Genomic DNA, 20,992 nt, shown 5'->3' with positions numbered 1-20,992 from the left:
TTGCAGAAGGCCATGGATTTTTGTATGAAACTTTTGGATTCAGGCCTCAGTTTTCTTGGCATGTTGATCCTTTTGGAGCTTCAGCTACAACACCAACTCTTTTTGCTCTGGCTGGTTTTAATGCTCATCTTGTTTCTCGGATTGATTATGATCTGAAGGCTGACATGCAGAAAAACAAGGTAAAAATAGCCGTAGGACTGAAACCATTGCCAGACTCTCCTTCCAGTAATATAAACCATGACATTAAGATAAACATCTCTGAGATCTGTGCAAGAAAATGCGGGTATTTGTTCTCTAGAAGTGACATGCTGACTGCCTGTGGTTATGGTGAAACATACTGAATCTGTGTTATATGGTCAAGTAATATCTTCGTGACTTCTGATCTGCAATGAAATGTAGTCTAGCCTGAAGAAGATACAGAATATGGGCAGTTGGGCAAGTCTAAGTGGGCAGTGAATTAGGAGTGTTGGAACCAGAGGTATCTAAAATAAGTTTGATTTCCCTGAGAAAATCTTGGATCTGTCAGTTTTTACATGGACTGTCTTAAAGTGTAGTGTGTATGTTTGGACATGGTGTTGTCAGACTTGGAACATTTATTTGTACCTGTAAAATTAGTGATACTGGGTCAGTTAGAGTTGCAGCTATTCATGATTTTGCTGAATTCAGTTTTTGTTTCATGTTCTACCTTTTCATATCACAAGTGCTTCTCTTTTCATGATCTGTCATCAGTTTTACTCGCTACATTATGTGAAAATAAGGGGCTTTCACTACTGTGATCTGGGCATTAGGCTGTTTTTATGAATCTTGGGTAAAACTCAAGTGTCTCTGAAGAAGACAATAGAATTCCTGTTGAATTTGGTGAAGCAGGGACCTATCACCTTATGTGTGCAGTGAAGTGCAATACTTCCTTTCTGCTAAAATCTTTTATGAGCTTTTGACAATCTTTGCCCAGCTAATTTTTTTTCTGACACTTCACAGTCTGAAGGCTTCCAAAACTGTAAAAACTCTATTTCAGTTGATTAAACATTGATTTCCAGTGACTACAGTGCAATCAGACATCTGGATCTCTCTCCTAACCTATGGGTGTCTACCTTCCACTGTAAAAAGTGAGCTGTGATGGCTGTGATAAGTCAGGCTTACATCTGGATTTTAGAATCCTGGCAGTGTGCTGCTTCCTCTCCTTTTCCATCAATTATAATACAACAAGGCAATGCTGTAGCCTCCTATATATAATGTGTGACCTTGCCTGAGGTACCATTGGCTGTTCTTCAGAAAAAGCACTTAAAAGTATTACAAGTGGTGGAAGAGAAGATGGGAACTCTGAAGTCTTGAGTTGTTAATGATGTATTTCTGTGCTTGTCATCAAGGGTAATGGTTTCTTACCTTTTTTGTTTTCCAGAAGCTTCAGTTTGTATGGCAGGGTTCTCCTTCCTTATCTGAAAGACAGGAGATCTTCACGCATGTTATGGATCAGTACAGCTACTGTACTCCATCGCAATTACCTTTTTCAAACAGGTCAGAAGATTTCCCAAATAAGCAGAAATGTTCACTTCTGAGAGTTTATGTTGTTGGAGTTTAAGCATTTTCTTTGACTGTTTTCTTTCAACAGCGTTCTATTGCTTTCTTCTGACCTGTGGTAGGTCAAGGAGATGTCTAGACTCTGTAGATCTGAGTAAGGATTATTAAACATCCCCAGCTACCCACCATAATAAATGAAGTTTTCTCACTACCTAACAATTAAATTTTAAAAAGTGACACTACTGACAGGTATTAAAGTACTTCAAAATCTTGACAGACTTGAAAAATAATGTTTTCTAGCACCAGGAAGCTTGGAACACAGGTATGGCTTTCATACCTGTGTATATATATATATATACACACATATAAATATATGAGTGTGTATATATAGAAAAATATAGTATGTATATATATGTATAAATGTCAGTCCTTTTCCATTTACTTTTTGAAGAAATCTAAGAGCTTTTGAAAACTTTATTTTGCTCACTGGATTATCCAGTAAAATACTCTGTAAATTAAGTCTACATGGAGGAACATCCTCTTTGTTACAAAGCTTTCTGGTTTGTCCTATGATTTCTTTGTTCTATGCCAGCAAGCAGCAGGGACTTGAAAAGTTGCACAGTGTTGAAAGAAAACTGGGCAATCTTCCCCCTACCTCCACTCTCAAATAAATACTAAAACCGAAATACTAGCAATGATTAATAAACTGGGGGTTTTGCCTCTAATTCCATGTCTGTCTTCATTTTATACCAGCACCGTTTGATGTGGTTTTCCCACTCGAATAAATCCTGTTTATAACCTGCTGCTTTCTGCTTCTACTTAGGTCAGCATTTTATTGGAATGGATTTGCAACTTTCCCAGATCCCCCAAAAGATGGTGTTTATCCAAACATGAGTCTCCCTGTTACAGACACTAACCTCCATCAGTATGCACAAACCATGGTGGCAAACATTAAGGAGAGAGCAGCCTGGTTCCAAACAAGTGATGTGTTGTGGCCCTGGGTAAGTGCCTCAACAGCATTTGCTTTAGAAGTGGCAAGTACACTGTGGACAGTAGGATAATGTTATTTTGCTGCAGAATGTACTGCAGAAATGCACATACAAACCACGAGACATAAAGTGTTTTTTCTAATAAGTATGGTCCAAATGTCTACTAGTAATGATTTTTAAAACTTCTTGTACAGTCTGCCAGCTGTCTAGCGAGTCTTCCACACTACTTAACATAGAAAGAAATGTGACAAAACTGTAAAGATAATCTCTTGCAAAACTGTATATTGCAATATTGCTTCCTTTTGTCTCTCTGGTTTGTCTATTTAAGTCATGTCTTTATGTAACTGCTTAGCATAAGATAACCCTGTGTGAACAAAAATTATAGCTTTACAATAAATCATATGACACATTAAGTAGACAAGGTCTTTTCTAACAGAAAATGTGTAATCATTTTCTTATACCGTCTTTGTATTTTAGTTAGAAACATAAACATATACCAACTTGGTCATCCAAACACTTTTTTCAGCAGTGTGCTGTGTTAATTGTATCCTACGTATACACGTAGCACAGATATGCTCTTGCTGGTTTTAAGTCCTTAGGAAAGAGTAACTTTCCCTAAACTGAATGTACAGTCTGGTTTTTAATTTTGATGGATGCTGCAGGTCTCACAATATTAAAGGATGATGTATCTTCTTAAGGTGGCTATTCTACCACCATATCTGTTGTTGCAAAGAAAACAAACGCTTTCTGACTGATGCAGCTTTGAGTCACTGATTTGTTTTTCTCATGTGTTTGTGACACTGTTGCTTATATTGAATTTATTATTTTTTATAGAGAGTTAGAAGATAAGGTAGGATATAACACTCTGTAGTAGTGCTATCATGAAAGTTATGCTGGAATGGAGAGGAAGTTTTGAATAGTACAAATAAATCCCAAACATCTAGATCCAAACCTGCAGTTTCGCAGTAATGTGAGAAAACTTCAGTCTCTGACTTCTATATTTGTGTGCTTGTGATAATGAGTTTTAAACAAAGTAATAGAAGTTTATTGCTCATTCATGGTACTATGTATAGAAGTAGAGAGAAATAGATATACTATGATTTTATACTATTTTTTCAAGATTACAAATACTTTTAAGTATTTGGATTTCTTTTTTCCTTTAATTAAAAGAAGAAGAAATATATACCTTCCCATTTAACCTCAGACCTCACATCTAGACTATTGTAACTTTTGTGATGAGTTACATGGACAAACAAGTGTTCATTCATGATCAGAAACACCTAGTTGTACTAGGCTGTAGGGCAATGTAAAAGTTCAGACTTGCCTCTTTAGAGGCCATAGGAGCAGGTGTATTGTCTTCAGGGCTGGTACTGATCCTTGAGATGTTTTTTGACCAGTGTGGTTGAACTAATTGTATAGTAATGTATAGTGTTCCTTTTCAAAGTTTTGTTCACCTAGTGAGTGGATGTGGTGGCTAACTAAAGCAGGTTCTCCTGGATATCCTTGTTCTACAGAGCTACACTGCTCCTCAGTTATTGTGTTCTGTGTCAGCGTGAGTGGTGTCTATCAGCCCAGCACATCCCCTTCTGTAGTGCAAAGTGTCTGCATTTTATGAGGAGGTCTTCTTGAATCATGGGTTGAAAAAAGTGCTGTATAAATGTGAAGTAGTTTTAACTGGTAAACCTATTACTTCCTCACAATTTTAACTGGAGTCAGCAGTAGGAAGTCTGGTTTGCACTGACCGCTGCCCTTTCAATTTTGTGGGGTTTTTTTATATGTCTTAGTAGCTCATTCCATTTTGAAGTTGTTTTCCAGTTTGTGCTTTATGCATGCAGAAGATCTTTAGATATCTGTGAAGAACTTTTCTGATTTGGAAGTAGAATTTCTGCTTTTGTCATCAGTGGCTTAACCTGTTAGGTCTGAAGGACAGGCATGTGCACTAGGATTCATAAGGAATGTGACAGTAACCTTACTTGAAAAATGTAGTAAATGGGGAAGGGGCGGGGTTGGCCTTCTCGTCAGGGAAGAGAATGGGGAGAGTATTTACCTCTTAAGTTCAGTTGAACTCATCGAATTCAACTTGTGCATGGGTTGAATGAGTTCGACTTGTGAGGTTAAACCCATGGAGCACAGCAGGTAAAGCACTGGGGTGGAAGATGGGATTGCAAAGAAAATAGAGCTTCCTGGACTATTTCTGCAAAAAAATTAAGCTTTGGAAGCAAATTGCTGAAAGCATCTTTATTTTGCAAATGAGATCAGGATTTTATGTGGCTTTCACAAAAACAAAGTGTTGACTTCTTGTGCAGTGTTTTCTGTCTCAAGCACAGAGACATAAAGATGAGGCTGCATTAAGCTGCTGTCAGTGTTGGCCTTCTTATGTGAAGAAGGTATCTTAGCAAGTTACTGTGCTTCAGGTGAATGTCTGTACTGTAATACTGATAAGTGAAGGATACATACAGTGCCATGGCTCAGTAACTTTATTTTCCTGTTCAGCTACTGTAGTTGAACAAAGCTGTGCTTAGTTATGCTTTTTTTGAATGTTTGTACATGCAAGCGGTCTGTGTTGAGACACCTTCAACAGAAGGCAGAAGTTGTGCAAGCGTGCTCAAAAAGAGAGGGGCTTTAATGCACAGTATATCACCTCTCTTAACTGCTTGGATGAGTATCAGAAGTACTGTAGCCTACTCTTGTGAGAGGGGATCAGCAACACATTGTGTGACATTTATACTGCAGCGATCTCCATCCAGATTGTTTGTTTTCACATCATGTCCTCAGCACTTCCTAAAGCTGTAAGAACTCTTAGCAGAACATAAGAACTTCGTTATTTTTTGTTGAGTGGGAGAAACACAGTCTGAAAAGAAACAAAGGTCATGTTTCCAGGCATGTGTGTATGCATTTTTCAATTGGTATCATGAAATTTCATGCTTTAGCATAATATGGTGTGTCAACACACTTCTCCCTGTTTGTAATTCTGGTTGGTTATCAGCTGATCTGTGCAAGTAACCCTACCCAATCTTGACAGTTTTGTAAAAAATATCTTGTTTACAGGCAGTCAAGAGCAAAGGAAATACCGCTTTAATATAGACTGGTATTAAAAGGGATCCTTCTAAATTATGTGACCCACAGTCATTTGGCTGTTCTGTTTTTGGTATTTCAGGGCTGTGACAAACAGTTCTTTAATGCATCTGTTCAGTACTCTAACATGGACTTGTTGTTGGATTATATTAACAAGCATTCTGGTGAGTTTGGAGTGACTGTCCAGTATGCCACTGTTGGTGATTACTTCCAAGCGGTTTATAGCAGGAATCTTACATGGGAAATTCGGAACTCTCAAGACTTTCTCCCATATTCAACAGGTAATTAAGTTCACAGCTGCCTAATGTCTGCCTTGAATGTATATATGTAAAATTTTAAGAAGGGAAAATGAGAAATACAGAGGAAAAACACATTCTCCTTATAAGATTTGTTTGCCCTACCAGGTGTCATCAATAGACAGTTCGATCCCAACTTAGTTGTTTAAAAAAGATTGTAGGACCACCGTTGCAATATTTCTTTGGGAACATTGGAAGCAATGGGTAAAGAAAGAGATAAAGAAAGAATGAGTCTGAAAATAGATTTCTTGTCAAGTTTGCCTAACTTGAGGTTTTTGTTTTGCTGTCTATGAGTAACAACAGAGTGCAAAAGAAAGCTAAGCATAAGGTATCTCCATAAGCATGTGATATCATCCAATATTTTTTTTTTAGTGTGCTGAAGAAATGCATAAATACTGCACTAATCAGATTCTGTTCCAGTGAAAACAGTGAGCAATGAGCTAAACCTGTAGGCTTAGGCCACCTGGCTGAAATTCAGTAGGGTATTTCAGGTATTTCAGTGGATGGAGGAAGGTAAAAAAGACTACAAAGTATGTAACACACTTCAAACTGGTTAGCGGATGGCAGTGGTAGCAAAGGTGCTTTGCAGAGGTGTATCAGCACAACTAACACAAAAAGTCTCTTGTGATGTTGGAGGGGTCTTGTCTGAACTCCATAAAGCAGGGATCCTAGGACCTATTCTCTTTCATATATAGATTTTGACTATTTGTTTCACGTTTGGGTGTTTAACTTGGAATTCTTTCTCTTTTCTGCTTTCTACACTACAGCATGCAAAAATAACCAGTAGCCTCCTAGGCATTCTGCAACGTTAGATATGTATCTCTCGTCCTCTTCCCCAAAATTAAGCTATAGTAAGGACACAGTAGGATCCAGGGAACTGAAAGGAAACTGATAAACGGAAAGATGCCTAAGAACAAGTGGATGTGTGACCAATTAGAACAATGTCCCACTGGTACTGTTTAAAAGAACTGGATTATGCATAGCTTAAAGCAAAGGTGGAAAATGTGACATGGACTGATCTGTGTATGTCTGAAGGAGAAGCGACAGGTAACCAAGACACCAAGGCAGTCTGCAAGCTCTTAGGGTACTTCTGTGTTAGTACAGTGGAACAGGAGTTGGGAAAGTGAAGCAGTCACTGTTGAGGATTTGATGTCCACACTCTAAGTAATTCCAGGAAAATTGGATATAATCTGGTCATATGGGCTTGAATGCCCATTAATGCTTGTTGCATCTCATCAGGAATCTGGTTTGTGAGCTCCATACCCAATGTTTTATGTAAAGCAAAGCATCCTAGTTAATCATGGCCTGATAGAAACAAAATACTAATGTAGGTGAACCCCTAAAGTTTCCTGTAGGAGAGAGTCTTGTCTTTTTCACTAAAGAAAACAGTCTTAAATTCTGAAGGGGGGGCGAGAAAATTCTGTCATAACAGAAGTCTGAAAAAGTAAAAATACCATCAGTATTTTTGAAATTCCATAATATGATGTGGCACAAATTCATTGCAGCTTCTTGTTGCTTGCTTGCATCTTACATGCTGCATTAACTCAGCTTTTCCAGCAGAGCTGAGAAGTACTAAGAAGATGGGAAAGAAGTCATGCCACACCCAACATCCCTCTAATTCTTTTCCCCAATAAATTTATCCTTGTAGGCCTCATATCGAAGCATGCAGAGAGAAGACACAGCTAACTTCTCTGTCTCGTTGATTTGTTTCATTACCTGGTTTATTATAAAATGTGATGGATATCAATAGAATACCTATCTATATAATTGTAGCTGCTTCATCACGTTTTTTTGTCACTGTGGATGTACGTTTCAGACTGTTCTGTAATGTGTCTGTTAACTTTTCAATGAGTAAAAATAACCATTGCTTCCTGTGAATCACTGCATGGACTGATCCCTGGCTCCCTCACCTCCCTCTAGGGATCATGTCGTATCTAAGAACTTGCTGATAAATGCATTGCCAGCTCTAGCTGCTAATATCCTTTTGCAACTGGGCTCTTACTTGTATCTTTTGACATAATATGCCGGCAGGAATCAGTTGCTATTAACTTGCATAATAGCAGCCCCTTCAGTGTTCCAGGTGGGTGCCCACACATGGATGCAGTTTTTTCCCCAAATGGCTTTCTGTGCTTTGCAATTGCAGTATAGATTTGAGTGCACTTTTCTCCCACATACTGTTTTGCTTCTTGATGATTAATCCCCTCTCGTTCTTGCTACGCCGTTTTTTCTGTGAGTCACTTATTGGGCTCAGTGTCACTTCTCTCACATGGAAACTCAAGTTTTAAGTCCCAGGTAAGTATTTCCTTCTACTCTACATTCATTGTACTGTGCTGCTATGTATATGTGACTCTTCTGCTTGTAACCTTGAAAACTGAAATGGAGTTCATTCTCTTGAAACTTACAGCCTCTTTAAGGCCAAAAAGAATTTGTCCTGGAGTGTTTTGAGCAAAAGATCCTATTTTCTAATTGTTCCCTTTGATCTTAGGCTGATAGATTACTGTGGTTGCGTATGTGCACTTTAGAAGGCACTTTCTGCAACTTCTTTCTGGAAAAGCTATTTATCACTGGTTTATTTAAGAAAAAAAATCCTCCCAAAACAAACAAAAAAAAACCCACACTCAGTAGAGATTTGAAGGTTTTAAAAACAAGTATTTGTTTTCCTTGTTCATTCTGTGGGGTTCTGAAACATTAGCACAAATGGACTATTGAAATACTTTCCAGTGACCACTTGGGGGCATCTTTTGATGAAGTTTGAAATGCTGGATTAGTCTGGAATCATCACATCACTACTTCTACTCCATTTTGAGGAAATAAAATTTAAGATAAATCCTTTATATTAAAAGGTTGAAATGTAGTGAGCTTGTATCAAGCAGTAACCAAGGATTGTAATCTACTTTATTAACGACTAATAATTATACGTGCTTCAGTGAAACTTTGAAAGTTCTCTTATGCAGATCCACAAGGAGGAAATTCCTGCAAACACGGGTTACCTTGGTCGATGCTGGCTTTTTATCAGCTTGCAATAACTAGGCCTGTAGGAAAGGTGATAGTTTTCCCAAGAGCATGTTTATGGCTGGGTTTCTTTGTAGGCTTTGTGACTATTCTACTTGATGGCTGATGTGCAACCCCCCAGTAGGAGTCATATAAGAAGCTGTACAGTAAGAGCCTAATAAGTAACAAGTAAGTGATAACTGAAGTGGTGTTTTGACATGTATTGGATCTGTTCAACTCTTAACAGAGCCATTTCAAGCATGGACTGGATTTTATACTTCTCGGAGCACGTTAAAAGGAATTGCAAGGAGAGCAAGTTCACTGCTTTATGCTGGAGAGTCCTTTTTCACACAGTACATCCTGAAACACCCAACAGGTTCTGTTTGCAAATGTAAAGCCTTAAAGCAACTTCAGAGTCTTAGATGGGCAGTGTCAGAGGTAAACGTTGATTTATTTTTAAATTCAAATGAAAATGTTAATTGTCCAAACATAAAGCTTTGCATAAGCGTTTCAGCTGTAGTGTCTCAAAGTTGCTTTTGTGTTTTTAGGAATAACTTTCCCCTTTTGCAATTCATAAGTAAAAATAAAGCAATTTTTCAAACAACTGTCTTGAAACATGACTTCAGCCCTTTGACCATGCATTCAAGACATGGTTACTGGCAAATGTTTTCTTTAGCCAGGGAAAGAATATGTGGTTTCAAACTTTGCATATGAAATTCCTTTTATTAATTTTAGTTTTATTATTTACAAAATTGTTCTTAAAATTAAAAAAAAAACCAAAACTGGACTAACTGAAATCTACTGATAATCTCTACTTCTGAAAGTTAGAAGAGGAAGGACAGATTTATTTCTTCAAAGTTCAGCAGCTAGGTGATCAGCCTCATACCACTAACCATTTGCAGTCATCAGTGCTTTTGCTGGTAATAACTGTTTTGTCAGCTAAGTTAATGACCAGATCTTAGTAGGAAATTAAAAACCTGTCTTGTTACGATATTTTTGCTGCATTCTTGGTTTTGGTAACTTGTATTTTTTCCCTCTAAATGTGTAACTTCAGTCATTTCTAAATATTAAAAGAGGAATATGTATGGAGGGAAATCTTCATGCATCTTGTCTTTGACTATTTCATGCAATATATAGAAATTTGGAGTAGACAAAATGTGAATCTGTGAATATAGCTGCAACAGCTTATTAAGTTATGTGTCTGAAGTTCAGTTGGCCATGTTAGTACAAATGCAAACCTGAAGTTGTCTTCCTGTTGCCCCTTTCAAACTATTCTTAAATGTAAGGTCCAGCACCATGATGGCATAACAGGCACAGAATCTCCCAAGGTGAGGGACATGTACACGACTAACTTGATGTATGGAGTGTTCAACGTAAAGAAGCTGATGGCTTCCATAATCTTTGACATGAACAATGCGAAGAAGAACGGAGAGGTCTATTCTTCTGTTTACCCTAAAGACTCAGGAATACCAGGTACTTTTTACACAGCTTTTCCAATTTTCAAGCTACTTTATGAAAGCTATGATGTTTTCCCCCAAAGCAGTCAACATGCTATGTACACCTAAGTTCTGTGAACCAGGGCTAGAAAATCCTGCTAGACCTGAGGCGTACTCAGGTAAAGTCATGAGCTCTCAGATCTCAAGCATCTGAAACCAGGATCCGTAAACTGATGTTAGACAGAATCCTACCCCAGTGCATATATTCTGTCTGGCTCCCACATTCAGACCTCAGCTCTAAAACAGAGGGGAGGATGTGGTGCTGATCCGGGTGATTACTAAACTAACCTTACCCTGCAACATAACATTACACGATAAGAAGCACAGTCAGAGTTAAGAAATGTTCTTGCTATAATGTACTGCCAGCTTGTGTAAAAAATGTAACAGGATTTTTAAGAAGTCTGTTCTAAAGACTGTACATTCCCTTTTATCTTTACTTTGGAAACTTTTTAAACTGTCAAATGTAAGCAGTGCCGTGGGCTGCGCAACAGCCCGATTTGGATTTTTACGGGACTGTTTTTAGATTAGGCTTCTCATTTAATCTTCTGTATAACTGTGATAAAGTTAATACTGCATGACAATGAGTTGTGGTAAGCAGCTTATTTTCACTAAATGCATTTACATTCAACTCAGGTGTCATTTTCTGAATACATAGTCTCTTATGATTGGGTAAAGAATAGAAGAATAAAGCAGAAGAGGTTTTTCCGAAGTTCTAGAAATTGTTTTCCTTTTTTCAGTCATAAAGTCTTACTGCAGACTTTTACGTTAAAATTTTGTAAGATGGTTTTACGTAGACGGATTTCTCAAATGCTTATTAATAGCACATTTTTAAAATATGTAATATTAGTGACTGATAGTTCTGTTTGTTTGCATGCACAAAGGGGCTGCAGACCTTGACCAGTATGTTGTTGTTTACAATCCACTGGCATGGAACATCACTACCTTTGTCACAGTGTCTGTGGGCAACTTGGCAATGAGTGTATATGATGAGCTGGGGCATCCTGTACCTGCACAGGTACTTTAACTTTGTTTCTTTATGTTACTTTTCTCTGGTCAGTTTTCATTGACCTGATTCTAGCTCCTATCCAAGTGGGATTTTCCTAGTCATCCTTCAAGGGTTTTTTTGTTTGCTTGTTTGGTTTTTTGTTTGTTTTTTACTTGTCTGTTCTCTCAGCAGAGAGACTTTTTTTACTACACAAAAGAACTTGCTGCTGTTGTAGTGTGTTTGGTTTGTCCTTTACATGCCTGCTGTGTGGGACATGGCACTTCTTATCTTGTCTTTCTTTCTATAAAAAACACTGTTTCCAATAAAACCATTTTCATTGAAGCCCTGACTTACAATTGACAGCTCTGTGCAATCGACAGATTGCTTTGGGGAGGGAGAAGAAGAGATTTAAGAAATGTAGGTCTTAGTTACAAGCCCAAAAGACACTGGTGTCAGTCAACTGCCATTTGACAGCTCGTTCTGTCGTAGCCAAACTCCAAGGCACATCCAGCTGTTCCCTGGGAGGGAAGAAAGTGGCCTCAAGTGAAAGCTAGCACTGGCCTTTCTCAGGGGCATCTGTTGCAGAAAGTGCATTGTCATCGATGGCTTGATAAACCTCTAGGAATGCTTCCTGCATATAAGACCTGAAGAAGCCTGATGGAATTCCAGATGCTCCCCTCTGTCCCTGAGAGGCCAGATAGCTCAGCAAGTTGTGCCAGGGGACAGAGTTTCTATTGCCTGTGGCTTATGACTGTCACCGTGCATGAAGGCACATTGTGGTCAGGTGGTGATAACAACAGCTGTCTCCTGTTCCCCTGTATGTGACGATGGCGTAAGACCATGCTGCCTTTTCCTGGAAACCATCCGTCTCTTGGGTTAGCACATGGTCATGCTTATCTGTCAGTCACCTCCCAGAAGTCCTTGTGTCTGAGTTACAAGGAAGAGATTGACATGTATTTAAAGCATTTGTTCAGGATTTAGGATGCCCTTAAGTAAAGCTGTCATTCTTTATTTGAAAAAGATGAAGTTCTGTGTTCTGGAGTTGCTCTGTACTCTTGCTAGAAGTTACTCATATATGCATGTGGATAGTCACTTGAGGCTAAATGAAATCTCTTTAGCAGTAAAGACAAGGTGGTTTGGGGTCTTTTTTTGTTTCCAATATGTGCTGTTCAAAAGTGCATTCATATCACACATTCCTTCCTTTTAAAAGAAAGAAAGCTTTAGCTCAGAACATTGATTTGAGTATGTGGCTGAGAGGAACTAAAGCTTGGCAAGTGCTCTGCTGCCTTCTGCACCAGATGCATGAGTTGTATTATATATGGAGGGATCAGGAGTAGACCCCGTTGATGCCACTGCAGTAGGTTTTCTGTGCTGTGAGTAACTGGACGTATGCCAGTCCACAGTGTGAAGTACAGAAACTTGCTTTAATTTCTCATTAGTCATAACTAACCTTTTTGTCCATATAATCTGCTCAGTATTTATCTAGTCCTGTTTTCTTGCCCCAAACCAGAAGTAGTACTAAATTATATAACTATACCAGGCGGGATACATGTCATGGAAAGATGATTAAAAACTAAGGTATTTTAGTATTAAGTAAAACTGGTGTTCTGTTTACTGTTCAAAAGTCTGTTACATGCTTCTACTTCATTTCCATGTGCCTTCCTCAAAGGTGAGGGTGCATCTGGGTGCTTCCTCCTCTTTCCGTGAGTTCTCTCTTTCTTGCACTTGTCACGTCCCTTATGTGTCAGTGTCTTTTTTTGTCATTTGACTGATTAATTTGTGATTGCTTCTGCTCATATAGACATTTTGCAATGCAATCTTAAATCAGGATCTACAATTCCATATTCACATTAAAATAAGCTCGAACCTTTTAATTTGCTTAGTGACCTTCTTTCACTAGAAAGGCCCAGCTTAATCCAAGTTCAACATATTCCCAATTAAAAAGCAGCATGACTTTATAATTTAGAATTATAGGAATGGCAGGTTTAGAGACTTATTATTAAAGTAGTAGCTATGTTTTGTAATTTAGGGCTTATGGCACATGAAGGTAGTTACCTTGCTAATTAATTTTCTGTAATGAAGCATTGTTGTGTATGTTAATGTACAGGTTCAGACCTCAGTGGAGTCCCCATCTACCTATGATCTGTATATCCTAGTTGCAATAAGTGGTCTGAGCTACAGAAAATACAGTGTTAAACCCTTGGATGGTAAGCAGTCTACATTTATTGGGAGATCAATCAAGTACAAACGAAGAGACGTAGCTCGTGCAGGTCAACAAAGTCGACAGTTGTTTCCTGTGGTTAACAGCTGCTACCAGGTGCTGTTTGACCAAAGCACAAATCTAATGCACAGCATTACAGAGAGGTGAGATTGCCTGCTTGGTTGGAGTAATGTTTCAGATTCTGTAACACACTCTGTAAAAATAAGTCCAAGTACTGTATTACGTGTCTTAATTCTGAGACTCAACTAACAGAGTGTCCTTTACAGTCTTTACGATTCTTTTTTATCTCCAGTTCACGTGTCCTCCTTTTTACAGGAAACTGCAGCACTGGTATAGATGTGATTCCATATTATTTCTGTGATGATGCCCTGTTTAACTATGTGATTGGTCTAAGGTGACATACCACAGTAGTAACTAGTAGATCAGCAGAATCTTAGTGTACTTTAGAATGAGAGTTATGAATTTGGGTTTGTATTAAAAATTACTAAGTAAGCACATACACTATGGCTTCACATTGAGCCGTAAGTGATAAAGCAAGAGCTTGCTTACACTAATGAACAGTGTTTTGCAAGTCCCATATCACTCTTTCTGTGGTAGAAAGCTACAAAACTGTTTGAAAGGAAACAATTAACTCTGGAATTTCCATTTAATCAGGCAGATAAAGTGGCGGAATAATCAAGATTTAGGTGAGATTTGCAATTTGCAGGTGGTCTTTCTCAGCTGATGCAAACTGACCTAATTTCTTCAGCTTCAGTGGAGTGCTATTCTTTTCGCCTGTTCAAGCTTCAGATTGTCAGCTATTATATACTGATGGAAGATTTGACCCCTTTGACATTGCCTGGTGACAACTAAACCTCTCTCACCTTTGTGGTTTTGTTCATAATTCTACCTCCTAGAGCAAGAACTCGTTGTCCAGTATAGTTAAAATCATCTTTAAAAGTATAGATGGGTCTTAACTAAGAGCCCTGGAGTAAGAATTTCCTCAAAGTGCCTCCAGATCATAACTGTCTCCAGATTCCATGAGAAATATAATGAGGAAGAACAAAAATCTAGATTCAGATTCCATTTTTCTCCATCCTGTTCTGGTAGGCAGCAAGAGCTGAAATTCGGCACGTAGGAGAAATGAGATGTTCACTTTTCTTCACAAGCCTTCAGGCAAGCTCAAAATGTTTGAGTTTCAGCAAGTTTGCTGTAGGATAATTGGAAAGAGTGAGGTGTCAGGTCACAGTGGGAGGGAAGGTTAAAAAAAAATTGGGATCTTAAACTATGAAGCCTTTTAACTTCAGCTGTGACAGTTAGAACCTCTAGATCTTGCCCCTGCACTGGAAGTGCCTCATACCACGAGTAGTAGAAAACACTTGGATATGTTTTCTCCTCAGTCATTACAAATTGTGAGTAGCTGTATTGGCATAAGTTAAAATGTTTGACAGATTATATGCCGGATGAAGTGATTTTCCCTGTTTTCACAGCAAGATGCCAAAGGCAGAGCAGGTAGCTGAGGGCAGAATCTTAAGTTGCCTTCATATGACTTTCCAGAAGTTGTGATAATAAGTCATGAATAGCTAAACTGTAAGCTTCAGGGGAGAGAGGAGAAGGCAAAGTAGGTACTGAATGAGCATGAATGTCATTACCGGTGTTAAACATGGGAACCTGCATCATGCTGATCTACCTAGCTACTAAGTTAAATGAACCTGATTATTCATTAATATAGTGCAATGTACCTAATTTTTGTGAGACGGGTAGTTTTGATCCTGTAGCAACTCTCACATCAAAACAATGAGCTTATGTAGATGATGGTTGGTCTTAAGATGTTTCTTTTTCATGAAAGCATAAAAGGACATAGAAACTCCATTTATTTACACACCGACATATCTTAATGGGAAGCACTTTAATTCCCAGCTGTCCTCATTTCCTTGCTACAAAACAAATTATCCACTGTGAGGAAACATTTATTTATTTTCCTTACATTTCCAGCCTCATTCCTGTTGCAGTTCAAGTTTGCATATATTATGTACAAAATGTGTTTGCAAGTAATATAATTTTTCCTCTTCTATGGATTCAAAGGGAGACTAACCAGACTGTCCAGTTGACCCAGGAGTTCCTTGAGTACCATGTGAATGGAGACACGACAAAAGGGCCAATTTCAGATAACTACTTATTTGGGCCAAATGCTTCAGCTGTTCCGGTATCCAAAGCAGTGGGGTTGGAAGTGGTTTCTGGAGCCTTGATGACAGAGATACGGCAGTTTTTCTACAGGTGCGATACCATTGCAGCTTCACTTCACTGGAATGTTTAATTTTCTAGATATGTATATGGTTAGTTCTCCTAAACAGTGAGATCTGTGTGCTATTTAGGATTTAGACAAAAGAACTAGCATGCACCTGCTAAATGTAGTGCTAAGAAAGCACCTTGTTTAAATCATAGAACCATAGATTTGTTTGGGTTAAAAGGGACCATAAAGATCATCTAGTGCTCCACTTTATGAACTCTTCATCTTTCCTCTCATTTTTATAGTAATGTTACTTCTCAGGATTACCTATATGCAGTGTACACCAGGATTTATACAGTACCAGAAGGCTATGATGGGAAGCTGCTTTGCCATAGGATAGAGCAAGAATACAGTGTTGGGCCCTTGGAATTAAATCGTGAAGCAGTTCTGAGAACAAACACAAATTTGAACACTAAGCAACTTCTCTACACTGACAACAATGGATATCAGATGCAGAAAAGACCGTTCAAGGTGTACATGAACAACACAGTGGCTCGGGTAGGCACAAAGGTGTAATCCAAAGTCAGTTGTGTCTTGTCTTTGTTCTCCATCACTGATGTGTGGGTTAATTTTATCTCTGCATGATTTGCTGTGTGTTTACAGAACTATTATCCTATGGTCCAGACCGCCTACATTGAAGATGATACCACAAGGCTGATGCTGCTTGCAGAAAGAGCTCATGGTGTATCAAGTCAAGGGAATGGACAAGTGGAGGTAACATATAAGTTTTTTCCTTTTCTAGGAGAGCATAATTTCATGACTGCTGATAATATAAGTAAAGCCTGATGGCTGATTACTGTTGTGACATTTACCTTCCCAATACAGGTGATGCTACACAGGAGACTATGGAACAACCTTGAGTGGAACGTGAATAACAATCTCACTTTAAATGACTCTTCAGTGGTTCGCCCTGTAATTTGGCTTATTTTAGGAACCAAGGCTGTCACCAATATTTTGTATCAGACAAGTGGACTGGCATTAGAACATAGGCCAGTAGTAATATTTGGAGCATTATCAGGTAACTCATTCCATTTCCTGTGCTGTCTTTAGCATCTGAATGGCTTATTTATGTTGCTTTGATTTATGCTGTCAAGTTTGTAAATGCAGACTTGAAGCCCCCTGTGTGGCAAAGTTAGTATACAGTGAGTTAGGAGGCAGATTTAGAGCCTGCTAATTACTTTGCATTAATTTCAAACATGGTTGTTGTCCAAGTGTATGAAATGTTTCTCTTGTTATGTAATTATCTCTATTTTCAGAGGAGAATAAATTTTAAAGGATCTAATGAGAACAAAATGTTCACACAGGGAATTAGTGGAAAGTAGCTAGTGCACCATATATCAGCTTCCTGGATGCTGAGTCCTTAATGACCATTTTTGAGTCATTCTTTTAAAAATATTTGTTTGGCTTATTAACTAAAACTGAAGCCTGGTAGTGAAATAGCAATTTCAAACTGCATTAAATTTGTTTTATGGAAAGGTCTGATACACTTCTCCAGCAGTTAAAATCAAGCTGCCCTCTGTTTTGTGTCTTGGAAGGCCTTGGAGGAGAAAGCATAGCATCTGCCTTTCCTCTGCCTTGGCAGAATAAGCAAAAATCCTTTGACCCTTCCACAGTACCCTGCCCAGGCTCGTGTGTGTGATGGATGTTTAGTGTTTGCTTTGTTTCACTTTGCATGGAGGAGATAAACCAAAGCTACCTGGACAACTTCAGCAGAATTCAGTCCATGGATCACCTGTAACTGTGCCACCTAATCTTCATCTCCAGACCCTGAGCATTCCAGGGTGGAGATACAGCTCTAATCATGCAGAGCAGATCCGCAGCATCCGCACGGGTAAGTGCCTTCAAAAGGGGTTGCTAGATGTTACACTTAAATAAGCTGGGTTTTTTCTGTCTTTTGTGGCTAGTACTTTTATTTATTGAAACTGTTAAATTCCTCAGTCTTGAAAGTTAATTCTGATATACGATTTCTCTACTCAAATAGTAAAATATTTCTCCTGCATGAGTTCTTCATGCCTGTTAGTGACATTCCTGTCGACAATGGGAGCTGGGTATTTCTTGATGTTAGTCCTCCTACTAACTTTAAAAAATGAGAATTAAGTTCAAATGATAAGAGTGTAAAGTTAAAAAAAAAAGTTTAAAAGTTGGGTTTATTTTTAAAGCAAGAAAATATTTGCATTTTGATTTCTCTTGAAGGTAAACAGAAGGAAGGTGATCCAGATTTCAGTCGTGTCCTCCTAAGACTTAGACACTTGTATGAAGTTGGAGAGGATCCTGTGCTGTCTCAACCTGTGATGGTAGATCTGAAGGTAAATCTAACACTTCAAGACAGAACACCAATTGAGGTGTTTTTATTCCAGAGAGAACTGTTTCTGGAATGACACATCCTGTGTGCTAGAAACTCCACAAAAGACAGATACAAAAATATTAGTGTAACTTTAACCTCAGAGGGAAGTGTGCCTTTTTTATTTTACTCGGTTTTGCAGCACTGAAGCCATTACTTCACATGAGGTTACCATAGGCACAGCATGAAGATCTGCTTAAGTATGGGTAGGACTAGTTCTGCTGAGCTCTTGGTTGTGGAACACTTCCTGCCATACCTTAACCAGTGTAGAGAGTAGGATTCTGTTTTGTTGTTTCTTTGGCTATTGCAAGTTGTGCCTATAATTAATGAAACGTGGACAGGATTAAAGGAAACAAACATTTTTTTTCTATATGGTTTATTTCTGCAAGTTGTTGAAACTTTGGTCACTTCCATTGTGTACTTGCATTTTCAGTTTCTTGTTTATTTGATCTTTCATGTGGAATTATTTTATAATCCATGGAAGGTGGTTATTATTTTGAATTATGAAATTTTAATTGTCATGACAGAAAGAAGGAGAGCAAGGTGTAGGATTCTGTTTTGTTTAGAAAAGTGCAGTGTGAGTTTCAGCCCTTTAATGGAGAGATTGATAGGCTCTTTGCCACAACACAGAGGAAGCTTTCAGCACCTCAGCTTCTTGGTTTGAAGCCTGGTGAATCTCTGTTTGCCCTTGTGCTGCATGACCTTGCAGATTTTTAAAGTTTCTCTACTCTGCTTAACAGGACACCGCTAGAGTTGAAAATTCTACTCTGGTCTAACTGTGTACTAGACTGGTGAGTGTGATACTATTCTCAATAAACTCTGGTTTGATTCCTGATGTTTTCTTTACTCAGTCTTTGCTTAAGGGATTAGGATCAGTGACAGTAGTGGAAGAGCGATCACTCACAGGCACCTGGGATGTGAACACTTTGAAGCGGTGGAAATGGAAGACGGCACAATATCCAGGCAAAGGTAGGTGGAATAACATGGTTGGTGCCCATGTTGTTGTTGACTCTTGAAGCTTGATGAATAGTCTAATTAAAAATATCAAAAAATTTGCAAGATTAGAAATGTATTATTGTTTTGTATGACAGACCTGGTACCTGTCACAACATGCACATAGTAAAATTTAGCTAAGATTCCCTACAAGTACCAGACTGTTGTATTTCTCCGATGGCTTATTTTGCTTACAAGTGTTAAAAATCATTAAACCTTCCTGGAGTTGTCTTTGTCCAGATAGAAGTGGCTACTTTATGAATTCACACTTTTGGCACAGATAGATTTTTTTAGATGCTGATGAGTGTTTGTCTAAGCTTAAGCCTGTGCTGCAGAAAAACAGACAGCTGCAGTTAAAAATCTCCACTGTAATCAGCTTAAAGGACTCTGTGGATATGATTCAAGTTAGGGCTGACACTCAAGTCAAATGCTGTGGGTGACCTCATTTCATTTCTCATTCCAGTTAGTTGCTTGAGCATTGTCCTTACTGTCACTTACATCCATATATGTGCCTTGTAAAAAGCTTGCAGAGCTTTTGGGATGGTCTGGGTGAGAGTTTAGAGCTCTACTTGACTTGCAGCTAGGAACTTCCTTGCTGTTTATTCATAATGAAGAAAAGGTGCATGACTTTTCACATTTTCTGTGTAAGTCAACATGTGAAAGAAAGATAAATTTTTATATGTTTGAATATTATGAATGGGTGCATCTTAGGTTCCATATTACTTGTAGTTTTAAGGAGGAGAATTTGCTGAAGCACTAGCTTTTAGGGAAGGGATGGGTTAAAACTGTTATGATAGAATAATGTGTCCATTTGAGTGAAGCTGCTTTAATAATTACCAGCGGTTTTGTGTTTTACAGGATTCTTCAACAGCACAAAGACCTCAGAAAACTTTACAGTAACTGTTCATCCAAAGGAAATAAGGACTTTCTTTGTATACTTTCAGAGTCAATAAAGTTTGGGAATGTATTTCAGGAATGAATATGAATATGTAGCTTCCGATTTTTATTTCAAGATATGAGTGATGATCTTGAAAAACATTCTACTGTTAATGAAAGAAAAAATAATTTTTGAATAAATTCTAAATTTAATTAAACTTTTGGTCTGAGTTGTGGGTATTTTTGTTGGTTAATTATTTACAACCCTTTTTTTTTTTCTGAAACTTTTTCAATGCAAAAATGACCTTGGTGTTGCATAGTGAGCGTGTTGGACATTTTTGTGCTTGCTGTGGATGGTTTTAAAGTGATTGATTCTATAATGGTTCACTGTGGAGCACTAACAAAGTCGTATTAGTCCTACGGTTTTGAATTGCTTTTCTGATTAGTGATGACATCAAGAGTCTTCTCTTAAGATTTTAGTTGTTAGAGGAGATGACTTCCAAATCACAGAAGAGTGATTTGCCAAATGGTGTTCTGTTCCTACATGGAAGGAAATGCCTGTTGTGTTTCAGCTCCTTTGTCTTTCAGGCATCAACTGCAAAGTTTCTGCTTTGCTGTGAACTGAAATGGAATGTACTGTTTGTATTCCTTTGCTCTAAGTTCATTTAAATTGTGTCTCTTAAGGGTCAGAATTGATGGACTTTGCCTGACAGAATCCTGGTCCTGGATGTTCACTCTTGTGTTCTGGGTAAACTGAAGCTGGTTTGTCAACAGGTCTCTTGCCCTATGGCCAGTAACTTACTCATCATGTAACCTGAAGAAGGAACATTATTCTTAGGATACTGTGAACTTTCTTCCTTCTCAGCTCAGAGAATGTGCACGGTGGTAGCAGGAAATGTTTCATTAACAACAAATGGAGGGTAATTATAGAGTGCTGTGTGG

The 20,992-nt window shown here is 38.3% G+C and overlaps 1 protein-coding gene across 2 annotated transcripts in view; it reads left to right on the top strand.

Annotated features, from left to right (window-relative positions):
- MAN2B2 (mannosidase alpha class 2B member 2) overlaps positions 1-20,280 on the top strand; it is a 30,086-nt gene extending 9,806 nt beyond the window's left edge. The window contains exons 4-19 of one of the 2 annotated variants that reach the window (XM_027642850.1): positions 7-179; positions 1,400-1,515; positions 2,342-2,519; positions 5,665-5,863; positions 9,117-9,307; positions 10,156-10,342; positions 11,247-11,380; positions 13,458-13,714; positions 15,636-15,827; positions 16,086-16,338; positions 16,444-16,554; positions 16,666-16,858; positions 17,522-17,671; positions 18,034-18,146; positions 19,033-19,150; positions 20,033-20,280. In XM_027642850.1, coding sequence (XP_027498651.1) covers positions 7-179; positions 1,400-1,515; positions 2,342-2,519; positions 5,665-5,863; positions 9,117-9,307; positions 10,156-10,342; positions 11,247-11,380; positions 13,458-13,714; positions 15,636-15,827; positions 16,086-16,338; positions 16,444-16,554; positions 16,666-16,858; positions 17,522-17,671; positions 18,034-18,146; positions 19,033-19,150; positions 20,033-20,127 — 2,660 coding nt within the window. In that variant the 3' untranslated portion in view covers positions 20,128-20,280. Of the gene's footprint in view, positions 1-6; positions 180-1,399; positions 1,516-2,341; positions 2,520-5,664; positions 5,864-9,116; positions 9,308-10,155; positions 10,343-11,246; positions 11,381-13,457; positions 13,715-15,635; positions 15,828-16,085; positions 16,339-16,443; positions 16,555-16,665; positions 16,859-17,518; positions 17,672-18,033; positions 18,147-19,032; positions 19,151-20,032 lie in introns of both variants that reach the window. The other variant, XM_027642849.1, reaches the window with a different exon arrangement.
- Positions 20,281-20,992: the final 712 nt, after the last annotated feature.

Source organism: Corapipo altera, unplaced genomic scaffold (genome assembly GCF_003945725.1).
Source record: "Corapipo altera isolate COAL_440 unplaced genomic scaffold, ASM394572v1 22, whole genome shotgun sequence".
NCBI lineage: Eukaryota > Metazoa > Chordata > Aves > Passeriformes > Pipridae > Corapipo > Corapipo altera.
Note: the sequence above shows the minus strand (reverse complement) of the source record. Positions and strands in the feature narration are given on the sequence as shown.